The following is a 19787-nucleotide window of genomic DNA, read 5'->3' on the forward strand; positions in this document are numbered from 1 at the left end:
TAGAGCTATGTGACCTTTTTGTGTATTTTAGAGATTAATCCTTTGTCAGTCACTTTGTTTGCAAATATTTTCTCCCATTCTTTGAGTTATCTTTTTGTTTTGTTTATGGGTTCCTTTGATGCATATCATCTTTCCTTTGTTTATGTCTACCTCTTCGTCCTTTTATAAGGACACTGGTCATATTGGATTAGGGCTTATCCTAATAACAGGAAGCAATAGCTAGAACTGGACATGGAACAACAGACTGGTTCCAAATAGGAAAAAGAGTGCGTCAAGGCTGTATATTGTCACCCTGCTTAGTTAACTTATATGCAGAGTACATCATGAGAAACGCTGGGCTGGAAGAAACACAAGCTGGAATCAAGATTGCTGGGAGAAATATCAATAACCTCAGATATGCAGATGACACCACCCTTATGGCAGAAAGTGAAGAGGAACTAAAGAGCCTCTTGATGAAAGTGAAAGAGGAGAGTGAAAAAGTTGGCTTAAAGCTCAACATTCAGAAAACGAAGATCATGGCATCTGGTCCCATCACTTCATGGGAAATAAATGGGGAAACAGTAGAAACAGTGGTTGGCCTTATTTTTTTTGGCTCCAAAATCACTGCAGATGGTGATTGCAGCCATGAAATTAAAAGACGCTTACTCCTTGGAAGGAAAGTTATGACCAACCTAGATAGCATATTCAAAAGCAGAGACATTACTTTGCCAACAAAGGTCTGGCTAGTCAAGGCTATGGTTTTTCCAGTGGTCCTGTATGGATGTGAGAGTTGGACTGTGAAGAAAGCTGAGCGCCGAAGACTTGATGCTTTTGAACTGTGGTGTTGGAGAAGACTCTTGCTAGTACCTTGGACTGCAAGGAGATCCAACCAGTTCATTCTAAAGGAGATCAGTCCTGGGTGTTCATTTTAAGGACTGATGCTAAAGCTGAAACTCCAGTACTTTGGCCACCTCATGCGAAGAGTTGACTCATTGGAAAAGACTCTGATGCTGGGAGGGATTGGGGGCAGGAGAAGAAGGGGACGACAGAGAATGAGATGGCTGGATGGCATCACCGACTCGATGGACATGAATTTGAGTGAACTCCGGAAGTTAGTGATGGACAGGGAGGCCTGGCGTGCTGTGATTCATGGGGTCACAAAGAGTTGGACATGACTGAGCAACTGAACTGAACTGAACTGAATGACATTTAGTTTGACTACTTCTTTTAGAACCCTATTCCCTGTATTCAGTATCCTGTGATAAACCATAATGGGAATGAATATAAAAATGCGTTTATAACTAAGTCACTTTGCAGCGGAGATTGCTACAACATTGTAAATCAACTATACTTCAATTTTTTTAAAAGCATAAAAAAAATAGAGAACAGATTTGTGATTTCCAAGGGGGAAGAGGGAGGGAGAGCGATGGATTGGGAGTTTGGGGTTGGTAGATGCAAACTATTACATTTAGAATGCGTAAACAACAAGGTCCTAATAGCACAGGGAACTATATTCATATCCTGTGATAAACCATAATGGAAAAGAATATACAAAATAATGTGTATATATATATATTTTTAACTGAATAATTTTGCTGTGTAGCAGAGACTGTTACAACATTGTAAATCAACTGTACTTCAGTTTTTTTAAAAAGACATTTTAAAAAAAACGTATTTCACAGTAAAGTCACATTCTGAGGTACTAGGAGTTGAAACTTCATCTGTTATTTGAGAGGGATGGAGGGGATTCATTTCAACCCCAAATTACCATCTGAAAATTTAGATTATTTCTTCTATTTACCTCCATATTTCTTTTAAAATGTCATATTTAGCCTGCTTTTCCTTGACTTTTCATCTTGATATATGCAGGTAGCTTCCTGAGAAAGCTTGTATGTCTGGACATTTCTTCAAACCTCCCTGATTCTTCACTGATAGCTCACCTGGGTCTAGAGTCCTAGATTGGAGATTCTCTTCGTTCAGAATTTGAAAAGCACTGCTCCATTTTCTTGTTTCCTTTGCTGTCAAGAAGTCTTGTGCCATTCTGATTCTGAATCTTTATGGATGATCTATTTTCATTTTCTGAAAACTTTCTAGAATGTTCCGTTACCAAAGCTGTTTAATAATGCTATGGTGTGTCATTTTTCTTTCATATTGCTGTTCAGCCCTTTCAGACTTGAAACTGTGCCCTTCTATTCCAAAAAACTTTCTCGTATTATTTATTTGATGATTTCCTTGTCACCATTTTGTTATTTTCTTTCCAAGATTCCTTTTGATAGATGTTAGACCTACAGGATTAATTCTCCTAATTTTCTTATCTCTTCTTATCCATTTTCTGTATTGTTATACTCCTGTTCTACTCTGTGGGAGATTTCTTCACCTTTAACTGATACTATTTTTTATTTTTATTTAACCATTTTTAATTTCTAAAAGAGTGTCCTCATTCTCTGACATTCCTTATTTATAGAATCTTTTTCTTATAATAAATGAAATATCTTTTATTATCTAATGATAGCAATCTAGATTTTCTTCTGTTCTCAGTATTTTCTGTTTTCTACAGATTGCTTTTCTTTTTTTTCTTTTCTGTTTGATTTGATCTCTCCTTTCATGTTAGAGTTTTCAGATTTGGGGTGGGAAGGGGAGTGTTGTTTGTTTATTTTGAGGCTTTTTTTTTTCTTTTGGCGTGGTAGTTCTTTAGTGTCTTACCGTATTTTAGTGTGCAGTGTTAAAAAACTGATTGGAAATTTAATGTGCTTCAGTAAGGCTTGTCCAGTGGGACTGGGCTATTTTGGCAGAGCATCTCGAAATATCACTACCTATATGTATATCTTTTCTGGTGGGCTGAGTAATTTTCCCAGAAATGTGTTCTCCAGTGTTTTGCTTGGAGGACAGATGTGGAGAACAAAACAAACTTCGAGTGTTCTGGAAATTAATCAGAGGAATAGGGTCTCATTACATAGTGGATTCTGTAGTACCCCTCCAGATGCCTCTTCAGAATTAAAAATCTATTCCCTGCGCAGCAGGAATGCTGCTGTCTCTCAGCCCTCAGCAGTAAGACCTCTGTAGAAATTGCCTGGCAGAAGAGAACTGCCTCACCTACAGTTACATCCCTTTCCCGCAATAGCCTCATGTCCAGTACCCCATCAACAAGGAGATATGTTTAAAAAAATAAACAAATAAAGTGATATAAAGGCTCAGCCAGCCTGATTGTCCCACTTCAGAATAAGTCTGGGGAGCCATCCTGGTTTGAGATCTCTGTGCTGCTGGCCAAGGAGTTCATTAAGAATGAACCACAGCCCAACTTCTACATGTGCCCGGTTCTGCTTCCTTCACAGGTGTTGTTTTCACAGCCCACACTAATAAACTTCCTCCATGTTTATCTCCATCTCAGGGACTGCTTCTTAAAGATGTTATACTTCCTACCCTGCTTCCTAGTGTAGAGTAGTTATACTTTCACTGATGCCCTGTTTTCAGTAGAGCACCTAGCCTCTCCTCCTCATGCCCTTCGCATCCAGTTTCCTGTGCCTGCAATACACAAGGTTTGAGCAGCCCCTGTTCAACTTCTCCGAAAATAAACTACAGGATTTACACTGAGGTAGAGGTGACTGCCTAACTGTTTATTATACAAAATTTTCAACTAAAAGCCTCATAAACCTCACCCTATAGTGGGGCATTAAAACATACAGAGGTCATATCTCCTGAGCTTTTTCAGACTTCCACATTTCGCATCAACTTGGTTCTTGTTGACTTCCCACTCTGGTGGCTTAGCGTACAGCTTATTCCCATCTGTCAAATCATTTCACACTTATCTATTCAGTTTTCAGTTTCTAAAGTTTTGTTAACTCACATATGCTATCAGATTCTCTGCTTCATTCTTCATCTGTCTTCTAGGTCCATGCCCTTTTTTATCCTTTACTATTGTTTTCGTGGGCTGGGAAAGAAACAAAAATAAGCACATATATTCTGTCTGGTATTTATATTTAGAAGTACTGCTACACTGTTCAGGGAGCAATGGAATTTTGAAGAATATCAGAAGAAATTTTTAATGGATTTTCATTCGTTCTCTTGTGAAGTGCTCTAGCTTTATTGTGAATCTGTACATATTATTTTATATACTTATCACCTGTCATTATAGTCCAAGAAGGATAGAATCAGTGACTGGAGTTTGTAAGTATTGTAATAGTTTATTATATTTATGAATTGTCATTTCTCCATCGTCTTTTTATGAGGGCCTGGGAATACTTTCAATCTTTTAGTCTCTATCCCTTATGTGTATATAGTAATCAGTTCTCAATATATTTAATATATCCCCTTAAGACCCAGAATTATTTGATCAGAAGTTTTTATGAAATTTGCCATGTGTATTTTTAAACTCAGTGTTGTCATTTGTTTCTTTGGCTAGAGCTCCAGAGCTATTCAGTTACATAGCCAAAAATAGCCAAGAGGATGTGTTCTATGAAGATGACATTTGGCCTGGAGAAAATGAGAACGGGTAAGCAAAAGTTACGAGATTCATCGCCTCGGAGTTTAGTGGTTCCACTTTTAAGTGTAGTTGATTTCTCAAGAATTTATATTACTTTTTGGGGGGAAAATTTTGTATTGTTTTGTTCTTGCTTTAAGATCTTAAAATGATTTTTTCTTTCATTTATATCAGTAAAGTACTTTTAAACCAATTTTTGTGTTTTTTTAAAATGACTGAGAAGTAACATGTCCATATTTACATTAGATTTATAATTAGCCCTAATTAAGTATAGTGATTAATTAAATATTTTATATCATTTATAAGTCACAGCCTTCAGAAAGTGTATATCAGGCTTTTTATATAAGTCCTCAGGAAGTTTTAATTAATGTGAAAAATTATTGTTTTTAATACAGTGCTGAGAAAGTTCAAGAAATTATTACTTGGCTAAAGGGACATCCTGTCAGTACTTTGTCTCGGTCTTCTTGTGATTTACAAATTCTGGATGCAGCTATTGTTGAGAAAATTGAAGAAGAAATTGAAAAGTGCAAGGTATAATTTTCAATAATGAAGATTACTGATGAGATTTAAAGTTAAATGAACTATTTGTTATCCTATAAATAATTTGTTTCAGTCAAATAAAGCATATATTTAGTGATTCTAAATTATATCAAATTATTCTATAATTTTAAAAAGTATTCCAGCCTTTTATAGTGTCCATCAAGTTTGTCTACATAAATATAAATGTATGTCAATATAAGAAAGCCCATAGCATTTAAATTTTTATGTCCTTGTAGTGTTTCTGAGGGCTTCCCTGATATCTCAGTTGGTAAAGAATCTACCTGCAATGCAGGAGATTCCAGTTCGATTCCTGGGTCAAGAAAATCCACTGGAGAAAGAATAGGCTGCCCACTCCAGTATTCTTGGGCTTCCCTTGTGGCTCAGCTGGTAAAGAATCCGCCTGCAATGCGGGAGACCTAGGTTCGATCTCTGTGTTGGGAAAATTCCCTGGAGAAGGGAAAGGCTACCCACTGTAGTATTCTGGCCTGGAGAATTCCATGGACTGTTTCTGATTTTAAGAATTAATATTTTATGAGTCTAGTCAATAAAAAGTTTGTGATTGAGAAATAAGGTTAATTCTCAGTTCTTTCCTATTCTAAGTTCTTTAAAGATACAATTCATTTTTATTTTAATTATTTGCCCTTTGGCTGCACCGGGTCTTTGTTGCTGTGCATGGGCTTTCTCTAGTCCCTGCGAGTGGGGCTACTCTTGGTTGCAGTGCACTGGCTTCTCATTGTGGTGGCTTCTCTTGTTGTGGAGCACAAGCTCTAGGTACTTGGCTTCAGTAGTTGCAGCACTTGAGCTCAGTAGTTATGGAACATAATGCCTAGGTCCATGGCATGTGGAATCGTCCTGAACCAGGGATTGAACCCATGTTCTCGTCATTGGCAGGTGGATTCCTGTCCACTGTGCCACTGGGGAAGTTCCCATCTTTTTATAAAACGTGAAAATTACACTTATTTCACTTTTACAGAATCACTCCTAAAATATACTTTCCCACTGATAAACTCATTCAACTACTGTGTATTTTTGAAACTCCACTTAAATTATCTGTTTTTTATGTCTTGATTTTAAAAAGTAATAACCTTCTGTGTAGGCTTAACTGTTTTTGTCTATTTTGATTCTCTGTCTTGATGAAATAGAAAATGGGCTAATTATGTTCCTTTTCTAAGCTTACAATTTTATTTTTCACACATTTGCCTTTTTATTAAAATAATGTTGCTTTGCTCACACAGTGCTCTCTTGTTTGAACTAATAGCAGAGCCTAAGTTAAGAACTGGGTCTCAAGCCCTGGTCCCCCATCCATCTTTCAATACTTAAAACCTTAGGCAAGATAGTTAACCTTTCCATGCCTGCATTTCCTGACTGGTAAAATAAGAATAAAATAATTCCATCTCATATAGTCCTCAAAAAAAAAAATTAACTGCATTAATACATATAAACTCCTTCTAATAATGCCTGGCTATTACTGATGCTTAATAATACTTAGCTGTTATTATTTGAATTCTTTTATCACATGCTGAAGAGCTGTGAATACAGCCTGGAAAATCACCACTAGATGACTCTTAAAAAAAAAAATGTAACGCTTGAAGCCAAGAATTTGATATTTTGAAAGGTTAATGATATTCAGTTGAAGATAGAAAATCTGCATTTCTTTTTAATAATTGTCTTTCAATGTAAAGTCTATTTGTCCAGCATTACTTTTTAAATGAGTTTTCCACTTAACAAAAAGTTTATATCTTTTAAGTACCCAAATTTTATCTGAACCCATTTGGATGCAGAGCACTGTAAAATGTTTTACACATTCTCCCCTTATTTTGCAAACTGATGATGCACATGCAAAGTTGTAGTCTGTCATTTTGATGATAGCATTTAAAAAATGTGTGTACATATAGATAAGACAGGATTTTTTTTTAACCTATTAATGAGTCAAGGTTGAGAAGTTATGAGTGATTTTTTTTTCCCTTTTTGGTTTTATAGTGTTATTAGGTAAAGAAGGAGAAAAACTAAAAAATGAACATAACATTCTGAATATAATTTAAACTTTTCTTTTTAATGCAGGGTCATGATTAAAAGTATCCATAGTTTTCTTATTGGACAGTGGTTCCCAAACTCAGCTAATTATCAAAATTACTGGAGAAGTATTTTTAAAAACACACAGTCTGGATTCCACCTTCAGAGCAGTACTTCTTAAACTTGATGTCCAAATGAATCACTGGAGGATCTTGTTAAAATACAGGTTCTGATTCAGTAGCTCTCAGATGCGGAGAAAGAAATGGCAACCCACTCCAGTGTTCTTGCCTGGAGAATCCCAGGGACAGGGGAGCCTGGTGGGCTGCCGTCTATGGGGTTGCACAGAGTCGGACATGACCGAAGCAACTTAGCAGCAGCAGCAGCTCTCAGATGAGCAGCTCTTGATGTTCTGCATTTCTAACAAGCTCCCAAGTGATCACACTTTGAGTAGTTATTCCCCATAACTTTTTATTCAGTAGCTATGGATTAGGACCTATAGTGAAAATACCCTTGTTTGTTAATTTGCCTCATAATCAGGTTTGAATGCCATATTTTCTCATCAATGCTGTACTTTTATTGATAGTAATAATGTCTAGGGATGTGTTAAGCATATGGGTTGTATTTTCATATGCATTCTTCCAGGCACAGTTCTTTTAAACTACTTTAAATTTCTTCTCATATCTTTCTTTCTTGCTGTTTTCAGTAGGCGCCAGTTGTACCTTATTAGTACTTCTGGTCTGCCTTGGGCTGAAAACTTGTCAGTAAGACCGTCATTTTTTATCTTATTAAAATTTTTTCTATATGTCTTATATGTCAACAAAAAAGTTTTACTTTAAAAAGATTCAAGAATTAATTTATTCATCCTTGCTTGCATCTAAAGAAAGTCATATAGTCTTAAAATTACTCATTTCTTCTGGCTTTTTAAAATTTAGGCAAATACGAGATAATAATTTTTAATTTTAAAAATATTTTTAAATTTTTCTTTCCTCAGCAAAGAAAGAATAATAAGAAAGTTCGAGTGACAGTGAAGCCCCATTTGCTATACAGAGTAAGTTTCCTGTCAAAGAATTCTAAGTTGTTGTTTTGCTTTGAAAGTACAGAAGGAACAAAATGTTTTCAGTATATTAGTAGAAAAAATTTTAAATGAGAGTCGATAATTATATTTACATCTTTCTTTTCAGCCTTTGGAACAGCAACATGGGGTTATTCCTGATCGGGATGCAGAATTTCGTCTCTTTGACCGTGTTGTAAATGTGAGAGAGAACTTTTCTGTTCCAGTTGGCCTTCGGGGCACCATCATAGGAATTAAAGGGGGTAATAACTCAATACTTGATATGTCTCCATCTGCATTTATACTGTATGTCTTATATACAAGCAGAAAGCAACTGTAAATCAGGAAAAACACTAAATCCTTTTATGTTTTAGTTAATTATTTTCCCAGCTTTAGTTTTCAGAGGAAATTGTCCTTTTCCGTCTGTGTAATCATCTGGGAAGTTATTAAAAAGATGTGAAAGTTGGAGAAGGACTGCTGAAAATTTGGTAGCTTATGTGTAACACATTAAAATTATCTAAATGCTTAGTGAGAATACATACATGTGTTTTCATGAAACTAAGACAAACATTTCGTTAGGTTTCATCTAACTGTGTCCAGGGCTTTGCCTTAATTGTCCTTGTAGTCACTTGATTTCTGCAGAGAAATAAACAAACATGATGTATGTGCTTATTTACAGTTAAGAGATTTACATGTTAATTTTAATTTTATGAGTACAACTAGATTGTGTATATAAAACAATTCTATCAATCCATTGTGCAACAATGTACATATAGTTAACACTGTAGTACTATACACTTAAAAATTGTTACAACCATAAATTTTATGTTGTGTTTTTTACCAAAAAAAAAGGAAAAATGAGTATAGAAAGAAAAGGGAAGAATTAGCTAAGAATCTAAAAATTCTTCAAAGGGATGCCTGGAGTGAGAAGCTTTGCAATACAGATTCTAAAACTAGTCACCCCAACACAAAGGAACACATCGGGTACCTAGAGGCTAGGGCACCGGCAGCACTGTCCTTCCATATCCCAGGCACCCAATCTTGGTCTCACTGTCCAGAAAGATGGAAGAGCAGACAGGCCATGAGCCTAAGAGAATTGCTTATTTATTGGCAACAGTGTGCTGGGCACTTTTACATTTAACCCTCCCGTCCACCTGAGAAGTAGATATTATTCTTTTTTTATTTAATTATTTTTGGCTGTGCTGGGTCTTTGTTGCCGTGTGGGCTTTTCTCTAGTTGTGGCAAGTGGGGGCTACTCTCTGGTTGTGGTGCGTGGGCTTCTCATTGAGGTGGCTTTTCTTGTTGTGGAGCACCAGCTCTAGGTGCTTGGGCTTCAGTAGTTGCAGCACATGGGCTCAGTAGTTGTGGCTCTCCAGCTCTAGAGCACAGGCTCAATAGTTGTGCATGGCCTAGTTGCTCTGAGGCATGTGGGATCTTCCTGGATCAGGGATCAAACCCGTGTCTTCTGCGTTGGCAGGCGACTTCTTTACCAATGAGCACTAGGGAAGTCCTGATATTGTGTCATCCAAGAGTTCAAGTGACTTGCCCAAGTTTACACAAATAAGTGACAGAGCTGGGGTTTGAACTCCTTCCCCTGATTCTTTTCTGACTTTGAGCGCTAGTTCTCTGTATTTTGCACATCTTCTTGGGGTCTACCTCTAAAAGAGAATTTTCTTCTCTGATTCTTCTTTGAATTTTTTAGATGTGTTTTTTGGTGCTTAAAACAACGACAAGACAGTCAACTAGGTTAACAAACCCAGGCTAAGTATGGTAAGGGTCACATGCATGTCATGAAGCAACCCTCCTGCTGTCTGCCCGGCCTCACGCATTGGCAGTTCAAATTCTGAGCTTAGTGGAGTCTACTCTGATTAGGTTGTCCTGAGAAGGCCTTAGTTCTGATAACAGAAGTTTCCTTTCTTCTGACAACCCCAGTCAGTAATAGTGACCAGTTGGAATTTTGTCTAGAGAAGAATTTTAAAGCTGTATCTGTCTACACTGAGTGGAAAAAGCATTGTCATTTATTAAACATATATCCCATGGACATAGAATATAAAGGGGAATATTTGTCTTACTGCCTTCACCTGATGCCTCATCTCCATAGAATTCTCCACTAAAGGGGGTGAACAATCCTTTGGTCAATAATCTTTTCAGTAAGTGGCTCCTCCCTAAGACAAGAAAAGGAACCTAAAAAGTAGATCTTAAACCTTCACAAAAAAAAAAAAAAAAAAAAACCTTCACAGAAGAGACTCTTGCCTCTCATTGAGCCCCACTTTCTTGGGTTTAGATTTTAGGTAAAAGTGTCAGATGAAAGATAAAGCTGCTGGGAGAGAATGAGTAAGCTCTGCAGGCCTGGTTCCAATTGGACAATGAAAGACTGAGAATGAGGGAAATATCCCCCACATCTACCCTGGGTTAACACAGTATCAGATATGGTATTAGTCAGGGTTCTCCAGAGAAGCAAAACCAAGGGAATGGAAAGGGTGGGGGTAGAGGTGGGAAGAGAGAGAGATTCTGTTCTGAAGTTATGTGATAGACTCTGATTAATTTGGGCTTAGAATTCAAATGTTATTATAGCTAATGATTTCACTTTACCTTGGAACTTTGGTAAATTTAAACTTTCCAGTTTTATCCTATCATCCTCTCTGCCAATGGAGAAGGCAATGGCACCCCACTCCAGTACTCTTACCTGGAAAATCCTATGGACGGAAGAGCCTGGTAGGCTGCAGTCCATGGGGTCGCTAAGAGTCGGACGTGACTGAGCAACTTCACTTTCACTTTTCACTTTCATACATTGGAGAAGGAAATGGCAACCCACTCCAGTGTTCTTGCCTGGAGAATCCCAGGGACAGGGGAGCCTGCACAGAGTCGGACACGACTGAAGTGGCTTAGCCTGTCTGCCAAATTTATTCTTCTCTGCTCGTCTTTAAGGTTTATTGTACCATAGTCTTTCTCACATGTCTCATGTCTCAATCATGACATCCATTATCTACCAAGTCATCTCCTGCCAGAACCTTGGAGTCATCTTTGCCATCTCCAGTTTTTTTATCTACACAGGTCACAAACTCCTGCCAGTTCTATCTAGTAATATATCCTTTGTCTCCATTCTCTTTCCCTCATTACTGCCATGTCTTCAAATCTCCGTTTCCTTTGTCTAACTGTAAAACCTTCTAAACTACAAATTCCAGAGTTCTCTCTTTTATTAACTCTCTTTTTGTGAATAATTTCCAACATATAAAAAACAGATAAAAATATAATTAATTCTCACAGCATCTAATTTAAAATACTATTATTTTTCTTTAAGATAATACAAGTAAGGGAATCTGTGAGCTTATCTTCTTTTCATTTGCATCTGTATTGATAGTTGTAATGCTTCTAATACTCCAAAAACTCACATTCTATTTTTTTTAATCATATGATTTTTCAATCTCTCTTTTTTAAACAGCTAATAGAGAAGCTGATGTACTATTTGAAGTATTATTTGATGAAGAATTTCCTGGAGGCTTAACAATAAGGTTTGTATTTCCAGATGATAATTACACTTCGAAAATATGTCCATATGGCCAATGACTTTACATTACTTGCTTTTTTGTCCACAATTTCAGTTCCTAGTACATATGAGACTCATACTTGTAATAGGGTTGTAACACTGAATAAGACAGACATGGTTTCTACCCTTACAGAGCTTTCACTTTAGTAAGGGATATAACTAACTTACTAAAAATAGTAATTTTTTAATTAAAATGTGACAAGTGCTGGGAAGAAGTATTAATAGTTCAGGTGTCTATAATAGAGTGTGATCTGAGCATTCTAGAAAGGCTTTCTTAAAGTGATGTTTAAAACGGGACATGAAGACTAGGTACTGAAAGAGTAGAAACAGGTGGTCAGAAAAACAGAATAGCATATGCAGCAGAGGACATTTTCACTCATTTAAAAACTAAAAGAACGCAGGTGTGTCAGCCTCAGCAGCCATGTAAGATTAGAGTAAGGGAAAAGAACAAGGACCACACTGTGCAGGAACTGGTAACCTGCTTTCAGCACATGCTAAGGATTGTGGTATCTTGGCCTTTATCCTTAAAGCAGTGTGAAGCTATCAAAATCAGAGATGTGACATGATCAGACTGCATTTTTTTAATGGTTGAATAACTTGAGGAATAGAAACATTCTTTGAATTAAGAGACATGATAACTCTTTGTCATTTGATTTAGTGAAATTGTAGACGCTCAGGCTAGGTTGGAATGGTTTGAGGAGTGAACAGCCAGTGGGGTAAAGGAGACAAGAAACAGCTGACCCTTGAGAAGTTTGACCTTGAAGGGGAGAAAAGATAACTGGCAGTTAGGATAACTGGCAAAGGAGAAAATGAAAGATACACCTATTTGAATGCAGAGTTCCAGAGAATAGCAAGGAGAGATAGGAAAGACCTCCTTGGTGATCGGTGCAAAGAAATAGAGGAAAACAATAGAATGGGAAAGACTAGAGATCTCTTCAAGAAAATTAGAGATACCAAGGGAAATTTCATGCAAAGTTGGGCTCAATAAAGGACAGAAATGGTATGGACCTAACAGAAGCAGAAGATATTTAGATGAGGTGGCAAATACGACCCAGCAATCCCACTTCTGGGCATACACACCGAGGAAACCAGAATTGAAAGAGACACGGGTACTCCAGTGTTCATCACAGCACTGCTTACAATAGCTAGGACATGGAAGCAGCCCAGATGTCCATCAGCAGATGAATGGATAAAAAAGCTGTGGTACATATACACAATGGAATGTTACTCAGCCATTAAAAAGAATACATTTGAATCGGTCCTAATGAGGTGGATGAAACTGGAGCCTATTATACAGAGTGAAGTAAGTCAGAAAGAAAAACACCAATATAGTGTACTAATGCATATATATGGAATTTAGAAAGATGGTAATCATGACACTATATGCGAGACAGCAAAAGAGACACAGATGTAGAAAACAGTCTTTTAGACTGTGGGAGAAGGCGAGGGCGGGATGATTAGTGAGGGCAGCATTGAAACATGTATATTATCATATGTGAAGCAGATCGCCGGTCCAGGTTTTGATGCATGAGACAGGATGCTCACGGCTGGTGCGCTGGGATGACCCTGGGGGGTGGGATGGGGAGGGAGGTGGGAGAGGCATTCTGGATGGGGAACACATGTGCGCCTGTGGCTGATTCATGTCTATATAGGGCAAAAACCACTATAATATTGTAAAGTAATTAGCCTTCAATTAAAATAAATTAATTTTTTAAAAAAAGAAGAGGTGGCAAGAATACACAGAAGAACTATACAAAAAAGATCTTCACAACCCAGATAATCACGATGGTGTGATCACTCACCTAGAGCCAGGCATCATGTGAAGTCAAGTGGGCCTTAGGAAGCATCACTGCGAACAAAGGTAGAGGCAGTGATGAAATTCCATCTGAGCTATTTCAAATCCTAATGCTGTAAAGGTGCTGCACTCAGTATGCCAGCAAATTTGGAAAACTCAGCAGTGGCCATGGGACTGGAAAAGGTCAGTTTTCATTCTAATCCCAAAGAGAGGCAATGCCAAAGAATGCTCAGACCTCTGCACAATTTCACTCATCTCACACGCTAGCAAAGTAATGCTCAAAATTCTCCAAGCCAGGCTTCAACAGTACGTGAACTGTGAACTCCAGATGTTCAAGCTGGTTTTAGAAAAGGCAAAGGACAGAGATCAAATTGCCAACATCCACTGGATCATCAAAAAAACAAGAGAGTTCCAGAAAAACATCTATTTCTGCTTTATTGACTATGCCAAAGCCTTTGACTGTGTGGATCACAGCAAACTATGGAAAATTCTGAAAGAGATGGGAATACCAGACCACCTGACCTGCCTCTTAAGAAATCTGTATGCAGGTCAGGAAGCAACAGTTAGAACTGGACATGGGACAACAGACTGGTTCCAAATCGGGAAAGAAGTACAACAAGGCTGTATATTGTCATCCTGCTTATTTAACTTCTATGCAGAGTACATCATGAGAAATGCTGGTCTGGATGAAGCACAAGCTGGAATCAAGATTGCCGGGAGAAATATCAATAACCTCAGATACTCAGATGACACCACACTTATGGCAGAAAGCAAAGAACTAAAGAGCCTCTTGATGAAAGTGAAGGAGGAGAGTGAAAAATTTGGCTTAAAGCTCAACATCCAGAAAACGAAGATCATGGCATCTGGTCCCATCACTTCGTGGAAAATAGATGGGGAAACAGTGAGAGACTTTATTTTTCTGGGCTCCAAAATCACTGCAGATGGTGATTGCAGCCATGAAATTAAAAGACACTTACTCTTTGGAAGAAAAGTTATGCCCAACCTAGACAGCATATTAAAAAAGAAGAGACATTACTTTGCCAACAAAGGTCCATCTAGTCAAAGCTATGGTTTTTCCAGTAGTCGTGTGGATGTGAGAGTTGGACTATAAAGAAAGCTAAGCCCCAAAGAATTGATGCCTTTGAACTGTGGTGCTGGAGAAGACTCTTGAGAGTCCCTTGGACTACAAGGAGATCCAACCAGTCCATCCTGAAGGAAATCAGTCCTGAATATTCATTGGAAAGACTGATGTTGAAGCTGAAACTCCAGTACTTTGGCCACCTGATACCAAAAAGAGCTGACTCATTTGAAAAGACCCTGATGCTGGGAAAGATTGAAGGCAGGAGGAGAAAGGGACGAGATGGTTGGATGGAGGATGAGATGGTTGGATGGCAGCACTGACTCAATGGACATGAGTTTGAGTAAATTCCAGGAGTTGGTGATGGAAGAGAGGCCTGGCGTGCTGCAGTCCATGAGGTCACAAGAGTTGGACATGACAACTATTGAACTGAACTCGGAGGTTTAAAGCAAGATGGTTGTATTGTTTGTTTTTAGCTTACCATGGCGGAGACTTCCTCAAGTCTATTTTGGGTGACCATTAATAGAAAGTTTAAAGTGACAGAAAAAAAGGATCGTTAGAGGCTCCATGGAATATTAGAATTGTGACCTCTCTCACTTAACTTTGTTGTTTCCTTGGGTAGATTAGTTAGAGGCATTCTGACCCTCAATATCATCCATAATGAAGATGTACACTTCACTAGGTGATTGTGAGGATTAAATGAAATCCTTTCCAGTTTTCCTTTCTTTTCTAAACACCAGCTGGAAAACTGAACTGCAGTTTGTTTAGTTTCTTTTCTGTTTTGATTAGTGGTAATTAAAATTAAAAGTGAATTACTGTTATTTAATCTCTTTGCATGAAATCACAATCTTCAGTCCTTACAGCAAGTGATCACCTTCAGAATGCCATTATTGTTTTGCAACTTGAATGTGCCTGTTACCCAAAGACATTGTCTGTGCCTTTAAATGCAGCAGCAGAGTCTGGATCCCATATCTGATTTTGATTTTCATTTGGTTACCAATAACCTTAGCCAAATAACTTTTGAAATATGTTTTTAAGATTAACTTCTTTCTTAATTGATTGAGAGTTATATTAAAGATTGCCTGCCTGCAGTATATTCATTTCATAATGCAGAATCTTATAGTATAGTTCTCACAAAAATATTTTCTGGAAATCTTACAAAGATTTCTTATGAAAGAATTCTACTTCCCCATGATCTCAGAATATAAGAATATTACATTCTAAAGAAGTAACAGAGTTGAAAGCTTTTGACCACAGAGGGCTTATTTTAATATCTAAATACTTTTATCATGACCAAGAAGGAAGAAATCACAAATGCTTGTCTCTTAGCCTTCCCAATTCTAGAACTTTAAGATGGAAAGATGAGGATAAAAAGAGCTGGACTCAACAATTGATCAGGAGATGGAAGTGATCAAAGCTAACATTTTTCCTGTTGCATCAGTAGAGCCACACTAGCTGCACACTGGCTAGCTTTATAACCCAGACTGTTAAAACCACTATTTTTTTTAAAGAAGTTTGGAATTTTATTCATTAGTTAACTAAGCTATTCTTTTGCAAGCCTTCTGAAGACAAGCTTAGCTCACACACACACCCCTCCACTTAAAACTACACCTCTAGAACATTTTTCTCCCACTTAATAGCGCTGAATAGTCTATTCTAAAACTTTCCAGAGATATATCATCTTACAGATTGAGATTTTTCTCTAATTTCAAGTTCCTGAATTTAAAAGTAATATTCAGGACTTCCCTGGTGGTCCAGTGGTTAATGCAGGGGACACAGGTTCAGTCTCTGGTCCGGAAAGATTCCACATGCAGCGGGGTGGGAAGGACATGAAGCCTGTGCACCACAACTACTGAGCCCACACTCTAGAGCTTCACAACACCGAGCAGCTACCGCCCAACTAGAGGGTAGCCCCGCTTGCCACAACTAGAGAAAGCCTTCATGCAGCAGCTAAGACCTGGTGCAGCCATAAATCAATCAATTAATTGAAAATAAAAATAATATTTATTAATTAAATTATGAACAGTCCACCCAAAATTATTTGATTCTTCTCCCTAGCACATTTAGTTTTAGTTCCCTCTTACCCTGTTACAACTTTTTACTTTTAGGTGCTCACCTGGTAGAGGTTATCGACTGCCAACAAGTGCCTTGGTAAACCTTTCTCATGGGAGTCGCTCTGAAACTGGAAATCAGAAGTTGACAGCCATTGTGAAACCACAGCCAGCTGTGAATCACTATAGCTCAAATTCATCAGTTTCATCTGGGCATTTGGGAGGCCTGAACCATTCCCCTCAATCACTTTTTGTTCCTACTCAAGTAAGATTTTTATTTAAATAATGAGCTTGAAAATAACTGTTTTCTCTTTATACATTTACTTCATGGATTAACTCTTATATTTTGAATTATATCACCCAAATGATCTATGTTATCCCCTACGAAATGACATTAATTGGAAAGGTAAAAAGGAGGGGGCTATATCATGTTTTTCAAAAGCAGTTTTCAAATGCCCACCATATAACTCATGTGTGATTTCCTTTATTTCATTTCCCTGAGGGCAAAACTTGAATTGTTTTATGTGAGATACTTGATTTAATTTCATGGTCTAAAATTTTAAGGAGACTTTTAAATCCAAATAACAGGTTTATTATAGACTAATTAAGAAACAGGTAAGTAGATGATAACAAAGGAAACAAGCAAAAATCCTCAAATCTTATAGATAACTACTGTTTTTTTTGGTGCATATTTATGCTTCAGTTTTCCTTAAGAAGTTTTTTGTACTTCCCCAGGTACCTGCTAGAGATGATGATGAATTTTGTAACATTTGGCAGTCCTTACAGGGATCTGGAAAGGTTCAACACTTTCAGCCACTGCTACAAGAGAAGGTTAGTATACCTTGCTTAATGGACATTTCTTTTTTTTTTTAATATATTTTATATTTCTCTTTTAGGTATGCAGTGATTAGTTTTTCTTCTGAAATCTCATAAAAGAGAAATAACACTTTGGATCTTAAATTTTCATAGTTCTCTTCAACCACGTATGTTTTTGGACCAATGAGTAAGACTATAGAAAATTTTTATTTTAAATCAGTTTTGGATTTTTTTCTAGTTGTTTACAAATCATAATAACTATATTTTAAATTTAATAAAGGCTTTAATGGTATGTATTAACTTATTCACCTCTACTTGAATGTATAGCTTTATGCTGGCAGGTGATTGTCTTAAATATGAATGAGCAAATCCTTGATCAAGATTAAGAAGAGGAAAGAAATTCTGCTAAAAGAGTAGACTCAGTCACCAAATAAAAGAAGATGAAAAGAAACAAATTCCTATTACATTTTTAGCTAGTTACCTTCTTCTCAGCTTCAGTCAAAAAGGAACGTCCTCTCAAGTTTATAAACCAGTGGCCTGCACCATGAGGGCCTAATTTATTCTAATACCTTCGATAATGATAGCATTATCAGTGCTGCTGCTGCTGCTCCTGCTAAGTCGCTTCAGTCGTGTCCAACTCTGTGCGACCCCATAGACGGCAGCCCACCAGGATTCTCCAGGCAAGAACACTGGAGTGGGTTGCCATTGCCTTCTCCAATGCATGAAAGTGAAAAGTGAAAGTGAAGTCGCTCAGTCGTGTCCGACTCTTAGCGATCCCATGGACTACAGCCCACCAGCCTCCTGTGTCCATGGGATTTTCTTTTTTTTTTTTTTTTTGTCCATGGGATTTTCCAGGCAAGAGTATTGGAGTGGGGTTCCATTAAAAAAGCAAAGGCAATGATGGTGAAATTAAAATAAAAATGAGAGTGACAACAACATTTTAAGTCAGCTATACTTCAATTTTAAAATAAATAAATAATAAAATGGGGGAAAAAATCTAAAATTAAAAAAAAAAGCTGAGAGTGACAGTGCACAAGTCACCTCTGCCAATATGCTGTATTTTAAGTTTTCCTTAGACATTCATAAGTGCTTTCTACATAAATGTAACCCATATCCAGATTTTTAAACCCTTTATTCCTCTGTTTATTTAATACTGCTAACCACTCATTCTTCAGGAGTGCTTTTTTAAATCATTCTTTCATTCATTCAGCACATTAAGTGCCTACCATGTGCCAGGCATTGTTCTATGCACCAAGAATATAGCTGTAAACAAAACAAAAATCCGGACTCACATACAATTAGTATTGTAGGGAGAAAAGGATAATAAATAAGACAAAAGAAAATAAATGTTATTAGATGATAATATAAGTTTGAGAAAAATTGTAGGGAAGCAGGATAGGGAATTTAGTGGAGAGGGCAGGCAAGGTTTTGTAATTTTTTAAATGGAATGTTCCAGTAACATTTGGGCAAAGATTTGAATGAAATGAAGAAGAGGATATACAGATATCTGAGGAGAGAGTATTCCAGACGAAGTCAAAGTTTCTGTTGGGAGTGATGGTCTCTGACATACACAAGGAAGCAGACCATGTGTCTGAATCAGTACAATGAGTTGTAGGAAATGTGATTAGAGAGGTAACAGATAGATACTAGTAGGGCCTTCTGGATCATTATAAGGACACTGGCTTTTACTCAGTGAGATAAGGAATCAGTAGAGGGTTTTGCACAGCAGAGTGACATGATTTGACTTATATTTTAATTCCATCACTCTGCCTACTACCTTGAGAACAGAATATAGAGGACCCAAGGTGGAAACAGGTTAGTTCAGAAACTACTGAAATCATCAAGATTGAGTTGATATTGACTTGGATCAGGATAGTAGGACCCTGTGAGAAGTAGTCAAATTCTTAACATATTGGAAGGGATTTCCAGCTGATGATGAAATGGATATGGGGTAAAAGAGAAATAATGTATTAAAGGATATAATTCTTCAGGTCTGAGTAACTAAAATGATAGATGGGCTGTTAACTGAGGTGGGAAAGATTGCAGGTCTGGTAGATCTGTGGGGGAATATCAGGAGTTCAGTTTTGGTAAGTTTGAGATGTATGTTAAACATTAAGAAGAGATATCAGAGTTAGATATCTGAGTGGAGATGTAGAATTGGACATTTGAGTCTGAAGGTCATAAATGTTGTCCAGGCTGGAGAGATAGATTTGAAATTTGGAATCATTTTATGTTTGTGTGTATGTATGTGCAGATGTGAATATATGTGCATATATATATATATATATATATATTTAAATATACCCAAGATATATATATATATATATGTTATCTACATCCACTTTCTTGGTTATAGATAGAAGAAGGGTTCAGTAACTTAACCTTAGAGCGTTCCATCCTTCAAGTGTTGGAGAGACTAAAAAGAAGACTGAGAAGGAAT

The 19787-nt window shown here is 37.2% G+C and overlaps 1 protein-coding gene across 4 annotated transcripts in view; it reads left to right on the top strand.

Moving 5' to 3' along the window:
• XRN1 (5'-3' exoribonuclease 1) overlaps window positions 1–19787 on the top strand; it is a 112441-nt gene that overhangs the window by 59253 nt on the left and 33401 nt on the right. For all 4 annotated transcript variants that reach the window (XM_027544378.1, XM_027544387.1, XM_027544395.1 and 1 more), the window contains exons 26-32: window positions 4379–4468; window positions 4852–4987; window positions 8001–8057; window positions 8191–8323; window positions 11503–11572; window positions 16589–16796; window positions 17267–17362. In XM_027544378.1, coding sequence (XP_027400179.1) covers window positions 4379–4468; window positions 4852–4987; window positions 8001–8057; window positions 8191–8323; window positions 11503–11572; window positions 16589–16796; window positions 17267–17362 — 790 coding nt within the window. The remainder of the gene's footprint in view (window positions 1–4378; window positions 4469–4851; window positions 4988–8000; window positions 8058–8190; window positions 8324–11502; window positions 11573–16588; window positions 16797–17266; window positions 17363–19787) is intronic.

The sequence above is a fragment of the Bos indicus x Bos taurus genome, chromosome 1 (genome assembly GCF_003369695.1).
Source record: "Bos indicus x Bos taurus breed Angus x Brahman F1 hybrid chromosome 1, Bos_hybrid_MaternalHap_v2.0, whole genome shotgun sequence".
Lineage (NCBI taxonomy): Eukaryota > Metazoa > Chordata > Mammalia > Artiodactyla > Bovidae > Bos > Bos indicus x Bos taurus.